We start from the raw sequence: 14,271 nt of genomic DNA, 5'->3' as shown, positions 1-14,271 counted from the left end.
TTAATTGTTTTGCTGACTCTAAAGTCCGTAACATACTACCGCAGCGCACCCCAAGGAAGGTGCGCCGCACCATTTGAATCACTTTCGCTTGAGAGTGATTCAAATTTAAAACTTATCAAGGGACCGCGTGAAAAAAAAAACACCTACAGAACATTTATTCATTAATTACAAACGTCATTCCTTGTGACTTCCTCTCTAAAATCACTTAATTATTAAATATTTAACAAATTTACAATAGTGTTTTACTCACTGCGGAATAAAACTATTTTATTTAAATAGTTCCGAAGAGATTTTGTCGGTAGCCTTTTTCCCGAAATATCTAAACAGAATGTCTAAATATGTTTTGATGACATATTTTAAAGTGGTATTTATGATTAGTGTCATGATCAATAGATTCCGACCGAAAAATGGATTTTTCGGATGAGGGCTCCATAATGAATTTAAATACATATAGATAATAGTTTTAGGACATCGACTTTCTTGAGATCCTATAAAATACGTTTTAATTATTATTTTTGTATGTTTTAAGCATAATAAATTATGAAATTTTATATAATCAACCATATTAAATCGATATCATAGTCAATAAATAATGTACAACCCAAAACAGACGGCCGAACTGACGTGACAATGACATTTGGCGCGCTAAACATGGCGGATTTTCGGCCTCATTAGACGGAGACGGAGATATTTACGTATATTCATGTTTCATTTTATGTACGCACTGAAATACTGTTATATTGTTTTCCTGCGAGTTAAAGTGCTGAGTAAGAACGAGATAGATATATGTTTATGTATGTGCCTTCAAAATGGGTGCTATTTATATAAGCGATTGTACGTATAGAACATTATGTCGTGTCCCTACTATATAGGTCTATGATATACTTAGAGCACCGAAATACTACTATATAAATGTCAACGGTAAATCACTATAGGCACTATAGATTTTAAATATCTCGCAAAAATCTTGCAAAAATTATCTCAATTAACAGTCGAACATGTAAGATTATAGAGTCTAGCGCTAATGTTGAAAATTCAAAATCAATCAACAAACAATTTTTGACAAATCTAATTTTAATTGAAATTGGGAACTCCTTTCAAGCATTAACTTCGCAACCACCATAATGTTTGTATCTTTTTTTTTTAATAGTCCTGACAATAGGACGGGATTCCATCCCCGGGAAGATCCCGTAGGACGTCGTCTCGGGAGACACACCGTGAGCAGCGCACAGGAGCCACCTGGCGCTGACTCTCACCAAAAAAAGACTAAAACATACATTCAAAAGAAAAGCAAAGGGCAATCCACGCGCTTAGTAACAGAAATTGACGTAATTACTTCAGTGCGCCGCGTAGGGCACCGGTGCCCTACATGGCAGTCAAAGGGTTAATGATAAAACATTACTGACAGACACAGTCCACTGAGTTTCTCGCCGGATCTTCTCAGTGGGTCGCGCTTCCGATCCGGTGGTAGATTCTGCGAAGCACTGTTCTTGCTAGGGTCAGTGTTAGCAACGTCGTCAGGTTTGAGCCCCATGAGCTCACCTACTAGTTAAGGTTACGCTGATATAGCCTCTCAAGGCTCTCAGATTAGGTAGAAAAAAAAAGCTAAAACACCGAAAACAATATATATACAATCGTTTATTTCGTATTGCACTGTTGAGGTCACAAGACGTTCTGCCTGGTGTACTCCCAGACGAATATGGCGGCGGCGACGTGCACGTTGAGCGAGCGCACGACGCCGCGCTGCGGGATCTCCACGCAGCGGTCCATGAGCGGCAGCAGGTCGCACGGCACGCCTTCCTTCTCGTGTCTAAAGTATTCATGTCACGCACATTATTCTGTGCCCAGCTCTTACGACTATTCACATTGGGACTTTTTGGCGGGAACACAAGAAGCAAAGTTGTGTGGTTCACTGTGGCGTAGCGTGTATGTCAGCCGCCCGGGGCAGAAGACAATTTTGCCGCCCTTTTTTTAGGTATTTCACTTTGATGTATACTATACATTAATTCTAGAATTTTTGTTTGGCAAGAGCAGTCATCATTATTTTGCATTATATCTACAGGTAAGATTTTAAATAAAAAAGTTTGCTCACACGCAGACGGTGTTGCCTGTTCAATCGGTCCAAATTTGTAGTTGCGATAAAAAAATGAAATGGTAGGCAGCGGCTTGGCTCTGCCCCTGGCATTGCTGAAGCACATAGGCGACGGTAACCACTCACCATCAGGTGGGCCGTATGCTCGTCTGACAACAAGGGCAATAAAAACAAATTTTTTTTGTTATTATTTATTGTGAAATTTTGCCGCCCCCTAAAAAGTGCCGCCCGGGGCGCCTCCACCCACCTTGAGATATGAGTCCTAAGGTTTCAGTATAGTTACAGGGGCTGCCCCACCCTTCAAACCGAAACGCATTACTGCTTCACGGCAGAAATAGGCGGGATGGTGGTACCTACCCATACCGACTCACAAGAGGTCCTACCGCCAGTAATTACACAAATTACAATTTTGCGGGTTTGATTTTTATTACACGATGTTATTCCTTCACCGTGAAAGTCAATCGTGAACATTTGGTAAGTACGTATTATAACATTGACTTTGAACTTACAGACCAGACCTACGCTCAATATTAACGTTTCTAATATAAAGAAGTCTAATTCCTCACCCGAGTAATAACACAGTTTTCTTTGGAAATTTAAAGCTTTCCAGTTTGACGCTGGTCGACGTTTGCTCGGCTGCCACCACAGAGTAGCCTTCCGACTTCTTGTTCGCCAGAAACTCTTTCAGAGGCTGACCGGGTCTCACTTCCTCAACGTCTATCCATCGCTCGGCTGACACACTGCGACACAACGAAACTAATTTCAAAAAATACTTTTTATTTTTATTGCTTAGATGAGTGGACGAGCTCACAGCCCACCTGATGTTAAGTGGTTACTGGAGCCCATAGACATCTACAATGTAAATGCCGCCACCCACCTTGAGATATAAGTTCTGAGGTCTCAGTTCAGTTACAACGGCTGCCCCACCCTTCAAACCAAAACGCATTACTGCTTCACGGCAGAAATAGGCAGGGTGGTGGTATTTACCCGTGTGAACTCACAAGAGGCCCTATCACCAGTAAAAGTATGCCATCAGTATGCGCCTTTTCGGGGTATTTATCGAAAAATAAATAAGTTGTTACGTACCAAAAATATTTATTTTCTAATTAAAGCTACTTTTAAAACTAAACAATACGGACTACGTATTATTCGTTTTGCTATCTTATATTCTATTTTATTTATTGAATTTTAGACATTTCAGTCTACATCCTACTAATATTATAAATGCGAAAGTTTATAAGAATGTATGGATGTATGTTTGTTAGTCTTTGATTAAGATGAAGCTTTACAATAATATAGTTGACACAGCAGCATATGTTATAATTATATTTAGGCTATAATTTATACAGATATAGTGTGAATTACGCAAAATATAACGATAATTGTCAAGTAAGTAGGAAAAAAATCTGCCATCTTATATTCATAAACAATAATGAATTACAGATCCCGAAGCTATTCGAGGTCGCTAGTAGCATTTAATTCATTACATTAATAACTAGCGAGCCGCCCTCGCTTCGCTTCGGAAACATTAAATGTGTTAATGTTTCCGAAAATTAAACACGTTATGCGCGGGTGTCGCCGCGGAGCGAAGCTAATCTAAAAAAAGTAGCCTAAGTTATTCCTTATATCATCAGCTACCTATCAGTGAAAGTCTCGTCAAAATCGGTCCAGCCGTTCCAGAGATTAGCCGGAATAAACAGACAAAAATAAAAATAAAATATTTTGGTATATGTACTGTGGTATACATACTTACGTATTTACTAAAAAGTGATTATTATATTATTACAAACAGACACTCCAATTTTTATTTATTTGTATAGACGTGGTTGGTGACGTACAACTAGGAAGTTACCTCAATCCCTGGAATTGCTTGTCCTGGAGGTGCCGCAGACTGCCCACCACGTAGCTCCTCACCCCGAACACCTCGCTGGTTCGGGCCATGCCGCCCAAGTTCGGCAGTTTATCTACTAAAGAAGCTACCACTATCAAGTCTCCGATGATCTCTTTCTGTAAAGAAAAAATACAAATACAGTAAAAGCTACATTTTTTTATTGCTTAAATGGGTGGACGAGCTCACAGTCCACCTGGTGTTAAGTGGTTACTGGAGCCCAAAGACAACTGCAACGTAAATGCGCAACCCACCTTGAGATGTAAGTTCTAAGGTCTCAATATCAACAACTCAACAACGGCTGCCCCACCCTTCAAGCCGAAACGCATTACTATTTCACGGCAGAAATAGGCGGTGGTACCTACCCGTGCGGACTCACAAGAGGTCCTACCACCAGTGATTACGCAAATTATAATTTTGCGGGTTTCATTTTTATTACACGATGTTATTCCTTCACCGTGGAAGTCAATCGTGAACATTTGTTGAGTACATATTTCATTAGAAAAATTGGTCCCGCCTGCGGGACTCGAACATCAGTGCATAACTAGATCCGAATGCACCGGACGTCTTCTCTTTTAGGCCACGACGACTTCTCCTTATTCGCAATTTTCATTATGTGTTCAGAGAACTCTATTATAGTCGGTCAATTGCTATTCAAAACGATTCACAAATGAAACTCAAGTCTGTACAGACACTACAAAAGTGATTGGATGGTACGTTACAGAATTATATGACACTAACGCCATCTGTCGGCTAACATTACGGTTATAATAAAAAACAACAGTAAGCCGTGATGATAAATAATATACATGTTATCTTATTTGAAAGTTCAAGACAGTTCAAGCAGATATACGATAAAAGCACCTTATTCGCACTTCCTTCATTGGCTTTCTCAGAATTCGCAGATTTAAAAAAATGCGAATCAATTCCTATATTCGCGGCTAAAGATTTCTTTATTCGTGGATCTATTCGGTACATACACATTGATAAAAAGGATTCCAATATGTAGGTAGGTATCCACCAGAAAATCCTAAGTAAACGCGTCGTAATAAAAAATCAAAAATCCCTTAATACAACTATGCATAGAGTATGTTGTTAAATGATATCAACTACTGTAAAATTAATCGAAATGAGGTGAAACTGAATCAACAATTTCTATTTAAAAATTCACACGATTTGTCCACAGACTAGAAACAATTTCCATTTCCTTGTTTATTTGCATATATAATCGATTTTATTATCAATACTAATGTTTAGACAATCAAAGTATCACCCAGAAGAAACAGCAACTTTGTTATTAAATAAAATCATTATAATTACATACCTTTTTGCTGTGATCATAAGAGTTAACATCACTCATATTTTTCCACGGTATATATTTCTTCTGTATTGTTCCCACACATTCCTTACTGTAATCTTCCCTTTGATTTAACACACAAATACGTTCGTATTCTTCAAATTCTTCATCAGACGCATGTCCCTGAAGCCACTCAGTTTTCAAATCGTCACCCTTATCTATTTTTATATTTTCATTAATAACATTCAATTGATGTTTTACTGTTTCCAAATCTTTTACCTCATTGAAATTAGCGTCAGATAATTTCGATGAACATTCATAAATGAAATACGGTGTTAGATTATTGATTATATCGAAATTATTAACAAAATAATCGTTTCTCAGTTTCAGAAAGTTCTTGTCCTTTTTACTTTCGGCAAACGTTTTTTCTATGACTCGAATTGTGTATGCGTATTTGGCTGCGTGAATCTCGTTACGCCGGTACAAGTCTGCGGCTAGATATTGAGCGTGGAGTCTGGTGTTGAACATCTGTCCCATCGTGTGCGACAGTAAAGTGTCCATCACAAAATCATATTCGTCGTTGACGAATCGTTTTGTCGATAATTTGCGTTTCATTAACCAGTACAATATCATGAACTGTGATGATATTGGGATATTGTACGAGCCAAGGAGTTTTTGTAAGTCTTCATTGAGAATTACTTTCTAAAAAAAAAAAAAATACCTTGAATGCCAGGAAAAGGAAACTTTCAATTAATTGATCAATGGGGCTTAGAATCTTCATTATACAGAAACATGTAGCATTTGTTTTCACGGTAATTTGTAGTGCGCAATAGCCCTTTTAATTCCTTTTTTCATGGCACTGTGATCGAATTCAGTCCAGCTGACGTTAAGTGATTACCGGCGACTACAGACATCACAACGTGAATGTCTCCCACCCATATTGAGACATGAAGTCTCAGTAGCATTGTATAACTGGTTGGCGGCAGAAATCAATGAAGTAGGAAACCTATGGAAATGAAACGTCAACCAAAATTTCGTGCCACTGTGACGTCATCTGGCCACAAAACATGGCGGCTTTAGTGCTGTACAAAAGATTTCAATGTTATCAGGTTTTATCGATAAACGTTCTTGGCTCATTTTATTTTAAATATTGTTGAGTATTATTTATTTGTAGAATTTATACTTTAATGGGAAGTAAGTAGGTATATTGTTATGTGCAAATATGATATGATTTAGATGGGTGAAATCTAAGACAAGTTCGTCCTTCGAATTTGCCAAGTAAACGATATGATGATTTTTAAAAGTTGCTACACTGATTTTATAAAGTTGTCGTTTGTCGCAAAACATAAAGATATGGCGTAGTTCAAAGCCATCAGCCCATTTCTAGCATGCTAAATGTTATCGTATTTTGAGTACGTGTTTTTCTTAGACTATTACAATCTATTTTAATTGTTTTGCTGACTCTAAAGTCCGTAACATACTACCGCAGCGCACCCCAAGGAAGGTGCGCCGCACCATTTGAATCACTTTCGCTTGAGAGTGATTCAAATTTTAAACTTATCAAGGGACCGCGTGAAAAAAAAAAACACCTACAGAACATTTATTCATTAATTACAAACGTCATTCCTTGTGACTTCCTCTCTAAAATCACTTAATTATTAAATATTTAACAAATTTACAATAGTGTTTTATTCACTGCGGAATAAAACTATTTTATTTAAATAGTTCCGAAGAGATTTTGTCGGTAGCCTTTTTCCCGAAATATCTAAACAGAATGTCTAAATATGTTTTGATGACATATTTTAAAGTGGTATTTTATTAGTGCTGCTGAGCGCGTCTATCTGTGGCCTAAGGCAACTTTTTTCTTTGTGTGAGGGATACGCCAAATCACACGGTTTGGTGTACAACTGTAAAAAGTCGGAGATCATGGTCTTTGAGACCAGGGGTGGGACGCATGATAAAATACCTCCCGTAGTACTCAACGGAACGCCATTGACAAGAGTTTATAAATTTAAATATCTCGGCCATGTGTTGACCCCTGATCTCAAAGATGATGAAGATATTGAACGAGCAGTGCAGCTTGTGGGCTGGATATACTCAAAGATCGTACAATGCTCTCCCTGTTCAATACAATAACGCGTTTAGGGTGCTGGTGGTGCTGCCCCGCTTTTGTAGCGCATCAGGGATGTTTGCAGACGCGCACATACATTGTTTTTACGCTACCATGCGTAAGAGGTGTGCATCTCTGGTAAACAGAGTGAGGGCCAGCTCCAACAGTATCCTGAGCATGATCGCAAGCAGGCTGGACTGTATATACATGGGTCGCTGTGGTGCCATCTCCCATGGCATGTTACCACAGTAATTCATTGTGATGTAAATATAACTACTAACATAGGTCTAAGTTTTATTAACAATTTATATGAGTCATGGATACTTGAAATAAAAACATTATTATTATTATTATTATTGTTAAGGATCTCTAAATCCCCCTCCAAACAAGTTTTTATTCTCGCCCACCACCGAGCTTCACTTCATCAAGCGATCGCGAACGCATATACATCTTTAACGATTACATACATTATCTACTACAATATTCAACCTCATTATTATTTGTTCTAGAGTTTTTATCTTTTAATATACTTGTAAATACGAGCCAAATCGTTTCATTGAAGAGTACAATAAGACATCCAGCAAGGAACAATTATAATGAATTTAAATACATATAGATAATAGTTTTAGGGCATCGACTTTCTTGAGATCCTATAAAATACGTTTTAATTATTATTTTTCTATGTTTTAAGCATGATAAATTATGAAATTTTATATAATCAATCATATTAAATCGATATCAAAGTCAATAAATAATGTACAACCCAAAACAGACGGCCGTACTGACGTGACAATGACATTTGGCGCGCTAAACATGGCGGATTTTCGGCCTCATTAGACGGAGACGGAGATATTTACGTATATTCATGTTTCATTTTATGTACGCACTGAAATACTGTTATATTGTTTTCCTGCGAGTTAAAGTGCTGAGTAAGAACGAGATAGATATATGTTTATGTATGTGCCTTCAAAATGGGTGCTATTTATATAAGCAATTGTACGTATAGAACAATATGTCGTGTCCCTACTATATAGGTCTATGGCAGAAATAGACTTGACGGTAACCTCTAACCGTCTACACAGCACGCTCTGCCATTAATAATTACGCGAATTTATAAATTTTGCGGGTATTATTTTATTATACGAAGTTATTCATCGTGGAGATTGTGAGCAAGTATAAAACACGTATTCCCTTAGAAAATAAATAATATTATAGTTTAAAACAATTAACAAAATACGCTTTTATAGAAAATCCAACTAAAAAATAGAAAATAAAATTTAATAAATTTGAATTAAAAAGTGTAAGAAAAAAGTGCGAACAAAAAATGATTTTATTGTAAAAAAAAGCGTGGAGTGCTGCTTTAGTTGGTTTTGCTATAAAAGCGTATTTTGTTAGTTTTTTAAACTTTTTTTTTTTTTAATGTTAAATTGTCACCGGTCCTTAATAAGTATACCAAATCTCGAGTTAATCCGACGTTTTGAAGGGGGTCAAAATCATGTTCAAAGATTCCGTTACATACTAACATACATACGTCTGAAGCTAATAAAAGCGTATTAAAAAATTATATACACTCCTTGGGAATTCAACATGGACCTGCATTGCATAATAAAAGCCACATTCAGACCCTTCTCAGACTCCTTTCATAATTAACCTTCATAACTTACCTTCAAATACAAACATAAAGAAATATGCCATTCAAGATAGATTTTAACACTGGCTTGATGAGGTAATTTTCCTAATAATTTCAAACACCAATCCATTGCGCCATCGTCGATTGTTCTCGAATCTAACAGCGCAATGAACAGTGTATTCTGTAGAGCCGTCGCGATGAGCCTGTGCGTCTGAGAATTGCCGTGATATCTGACTTTATTCTTGAACACTTCATTCAATTTATTCATGAAAATGTTGATAATTATTTTTAGGGTTTCCAAGTCATTTATTTTACATAGAGTAGACAACGCCAGGTACTGTATTTCGTAGTTGTGATGATTGCGGAAGCTGTGAACAATTTTGAAAGGATAATAATCTCAAGCTATTTAGGATATTCTCTTGCATTATATTGAAAGCCCACAAACGAGAAAAGAATAAGGATGTACAGTTAATCGAACTAACATCATCGATACACATCACAACGTCATCGTCACACGCCTTGAAACATGAGTTCGGATTACTCCGGACCTCCTATCCTGGCGACTGTGACTGGGACACAGTCCTTATATAATAAAATTGAGATTTAATTGAGGCATCACAACTTGGTTACCCACTTAACACTAGATGGGCCGTGATATAGTTTAGCCAGGTAAACATTAATAAATGAAAACATTTTAAACTAACACATGATTGCTTCATAGCAGCATTAAGCAGGTCAGTTCAGGCTCACAATAAATCTTGCCACTTATTTATTCCAGTTTGTAATCTGCAGAAGCATACCAAAGAAGAGAAAACTATACACATACCTTTTATCTTTCAATTTAAATTTTCCATTATTCTTAATATCAATTTCAATATTTTCTATAGTCCTGCAACAAACTTTATTTGAGTACAAAGTAAATTAAGCGCAGTTTGAAACTATTTATACAATTACTAATCACCTCTGATCCTTTTTAAGTACAGGATTGTATAGTAGAATTTCACATATAACATACACTAGTTCTGATGTTAAAATTTCTTTTTTATTCAACTGCCTTGTCAGAAAATATAGTGAAATATTTCTCGCTGGTCCATATTCTATTATCTTACTGCAATAAAATACAATTATATTGTTTGATAACTTCATTAGTAAATCATCATCGGTAATAATGTTTACAAATTCTTCTATACATGGTGTGTACTGACTATTTGACTTCAATTCTTCAATTTCATTCCATGATCTGTTAAGAAACTGCGGTATATCGAACTGAATTGTATCATCATTAAGCAATTTCTTCAAAACTTTTTTAATAATTTTCAAAATCCATTTGAGACAGCCATATCCTCCGCAGTCAATCACTTTTTCAACATACTTTACTATTGTTTTTACATTCAGAATTTTCTTATTCATAATTTTGCATATTAAAATACATGATTCTTCATGGAATATATTTTTGAACTTACTTACGTTTTCAGCATTATTTATAGTATCCATTTCTCCAAATTTAACAATTTCCACTTCAGTTAAAATATTATCGACATGATTAAGTAGTACAGAATTATTTGCTAAATTTTCAGAGACCAAACAATCGATTACTGTCAGAGAGAAAGCTTTTTTAAAAATATTTGTATTTTCGTCATTCAGCAGTAAAATTGAACTTTTGAAAAGCTGCAGAAGAATTTGAGCACAGCTATTATCTGTATTGTATATCATTATAGTCTGATCTTTTAAAAGAACTTTCAATTCTTCTATGCTCAAAACCATGTCACTCATTAGAAGTTCTAATATGTAATGTAATATTACTGAATATTCTTTTGATATCATCATATTTAAAGTTTTCATAAAACTGTTCTCATCTTTCAATGTCTTAGTGTGGATATTTATTAAATATATTATATCTCGAAAGCATTCTAGTTTATCACAATATTGTCGAGAGATCACTTCTCCTACATTCTTCAATTTTGAGGCTATTTCTTCAATAAACATATCCCTGTTTTTGTCATTTTGTTTTAAATATAACAAAGCAAAATCAATATTTTCATATGATTTTGTAATGAATTTAAAAAAACCATGTTCTTCATCTTTTTCTAGTGGCATTGTATTAACTAACAAGATAAATGGATTAGTGTTTAAACTTTGATTTTCAAATAATTCGAAATGAAACAATGGGTAGATATTACCATAACTTTCCCAATCAATACCATAACAGTTATTAGCTATGAAATGTGATATGTTTATATAGACCGCTTTTCGTATAGGTATATTTGTACAATGTAATTTTAATATCTCCTTGATTTTGTCACAAAAAATTCTAAAATTTACTGGATTTTGTAATTTAATCTCCCCTAAGACATCACTTAAATGATACAATGGTACTGGTGACCATTTAATATTCGGTATTACATTAATTACACTCTCAAGACAATCAGTGTCTAACAAACATTTTGATATACTTTCTTTTAATAATCTGTACTCTTTGGAGTTGTGGTAAATATTTAAATCATTTAGAGCTTCGAGTAAAGTTATGGCTTCATTCCTTGAACAAAATTTCACTTTTAATCTGTTTTCAATACATCTCAATCTTACTTCAGTATTGTCATGTTTCAAGCCTATGTTGAAACAACAGTTCAGCCAATGGTTGCCAATATGCTTTAAGCTATCAAATAGCTGAATCGAGGGTAATACAATATTGCTTTGAGTTTCTTCTAGACTCTCAATAAGAATGAAATAATTTTCCCAATTTTTCTTGTGAGTTATGGCATTTTTGTGTTCCCAGAAGAATATTACAAAATTGTCATTAATAGCTCTGAAATCCATTTTTAGAAACATCAAGTTATCTATAGCCCTTTTACCAAGGTAAATTGCTATTCTTCTAATTGAAGTGTCATTTGAATTTAAACCCAATAATATCATACTCCAGAATTCACTTTTTATTGCAATGACTGATTCAAATTTTGCATTTCCTTGTGCATCAAAACTAGGTAGGTAATAATCAGACAGACAACTCATAATTTTCAGGCAAGCCTCATCATTATTAAGTTGTAATATTGTTATGTGATCCCATATGCGATCCAATATTCTGTAGCCTAGTATGCATTCAAATAACTTAGGTACTGTACTAGTTAGAAAATAAAACTTTACTTTTTCATTATTACAGTACAAAATGTTTTCTAAAGGATTTGTTAAAAATAACAATGATATTTTTTCATTTGAACTGATCACCGCATCTAATATACTGTTTGTGATTTCTAAGTTCAGAATTATATTTTTATTATTATCATTAAATTCTGTTTCTGGCTTATCTGGCAGCGCCATGTTCGATAATATCTGTTGTAGTATATGTTCAGATTTACTCACTATAGTTGATGGATTTAATCTAAGCACAATTTTAAGTATCTTACAAATATATTTTAGGTTTCCATCATGTGCGTTCTGAATGAGCTGTACAACAAAATCACATTCTTGTTTATTTTCACATTCTGAATCTTCACGAGTGTTTATTAAATGTTTATATTGTAATAGTTGAAGTGCATTCTTCAAATGGTCGTTGCTGTGGTTAATTCTTAGCATTATAGAATTTAATCTTTTATCTATCAGCTCCTCGTCTAGATCCAATAAATCTAGGAATGATAGAATTTCATCACTGGAATCCATAGTTCTCAGCAGTCGTAATAATTGATAGTCAGGACAAAAAAGTAAAATGTAGAACGTTGTTACTTTTTTCTAGTTCTTACACTAGTTGTCTGAACTAAGATAAAAAATTAAGTTGTATGTACCAATACACGGTGTTATGTATTACATTTTTAGAATCAATCTGCAATGTATTTAATTACTGATATGTGCCGGTAAGTTGTGTACGGTATGTAATATTTTTATTAAAGTTTTTTACGTAAATATTATGCCATGTTATCCATGTGAAAAATGTCAAAGTTTAATCTGTGTTTTGGCAGGCTACTGAAGTCAGCAAATAAGTACCTGTAAAACGGGATGATTAGGAACAAATTCCAACTTGCTGAACAATTTGAAGGTAGTTGTTGATGTATATAATGCTATATCAGGATCAAAATGATTGAGTCTTGGGGTTATCTTTGTTCTCCAATTTAAAACTATGCAATTAGCATTCCAGTTTAAGCAAAAAAAAGCAAAAATAGGTGATATCCCTATTTACCCGAAAATTTGGGTTAATGGGGACGTCCTAGTGTCAATAGAGAAATTTGCTAGGGCTGGCACTACTTGGTTTTAATTTATTTATTTATTTAGTTGCACCAACAAAGTGATCTTCATTATAAAACATTGAAAAACTGACAAAAGTACATGGCAGATGTCACCTCAATTATAGATGCAATCGACAGTGCTTTGACAACAAAAATAAAAAATATATAACTAAAACTTGATTACATTTGATTACTTATGATTAATTTATATTTAGTTGGGAAATGATCCGCGACAGATTTTGTAAGTTGTCAGGTAATTAGAGAAAATAACTTCTCATCTAGACGCGGACAGTGCAAAATCTTAGGGTTTTATAAAAATAAAATATTGTAATGATGTAATAGTGTACAAAGTGCTTGCAATATATATTAACCATGAAGCAGATCGTTTTTAAATAGCCCCTCACCTACATAACCCAACCCTCAAATTTAACCGTCCAACAAAGAATCCTTTTATAAATGCCAATGGCACTTTCATGTCATGTCAAATTGTAAAATTAATGTAGTTAATGAAGATTTTTTTGGTATGGTACCTAATAAAGGTACATTTTTAATGTCCATCTGCTTCATTTACCTTCCAACAACCAGTTTTCTTGATCTTATCTTTGTATTATATTTTAAGGGCTATTTGCATAAAGTGCCTAGGCTCAACTCAGGAAGTATGTTGGATAATCCAGGTTTATAATAATTGTCTAATCACAACGATTATTCTAAGAATTCAGGAAACGTACATGCTATTTATTTAGTCCACTGAATACAATTCAACTATTAAATTGTTCAGTTTTCTCGTTCCTATTTATTTATTTAATTTTTGTCTTTTATGACTTGCATCGTATAATGGCAACAAACACTGTTTTTTTTTGTAAACGAGTTTGAGATTTGGTTTCGTTGTGGAGAAATACCTACCCGAGGTAGAACTACTTTTTGGTTTGAAGAACAATCGTTATACCTTTGACGTGTCTATAATCTAACACCGGTCACTCACATGCACACGAATACACAAACCCGCAAGTGTAGGACGACATTTGCAAATGATTATGCAA

At 34.7% G+C, this 14,271-nt stretch overlaps 1 protein-coding gene across 2 annotated transcripts; it reads right to left on the bottom strand.

Annotated features, from left to right (window-relative positions):
* Window positions 1-1,618: 1,618 nt before the first annotated feature.
* On the bottom strand, window positions 1,619-13,646 carry LOC114243498 (tRNA (guanosine(18)-2'-O)-methyltransferase TARBP1). Of its 2 annotated transcripts, XM_089731769.1 has the most exons (8): window positions 10,485-12,233; window positions 9,979-10,125; window positions 9,844-9,906; window positions 9,052-9,385; window positions 5,305-5,979; window positions 3,945-4,099; window positions 2,659-2,832; window positions 1,619-1,810 (listed from the first exon to the last, which is right to left on the bottom strand). In XM_089731769.1, exons 1-8 carry the CDS (start codon window positions 10,493-10,495, stop codon window positions 1,663-1,665), a joined length of 1,707 nt encoding a protein of 568 aa, XP_089587895.1. In that variant the 5' UTR covers window positions 10,496-12,233; the 3' UTR covers window positions 1,619-1,662. The 2 variants fall into 2 exon arrangements, with proteins under 2 accessions (XP_089587895.1, XP_028030805.2); XM_028175004.2 differs by having other exon boundaries at window positions 9,979-13,646.
* Window positions 13,647-14,271: the final 625 nt, after the last annotated feature.

This window comes from Bombyx mandarina, chromosome 12 (assembly GCF_030267445.1).
Source record: "Bombyx mandarina strain Sakado chromosome 12, ASM3026744v2".
NCBI lineage: Eukaryota > Metazoa > Arthropoda > Insecta > Lepidoptera > Bombycidae > Bombyx > Bombyx mandarina.
The sequence above is the reverse complement of the archived record's forward strand: the minus strand, read 5'-3'. Positions and strand labels throughout refer to the sequence as shown.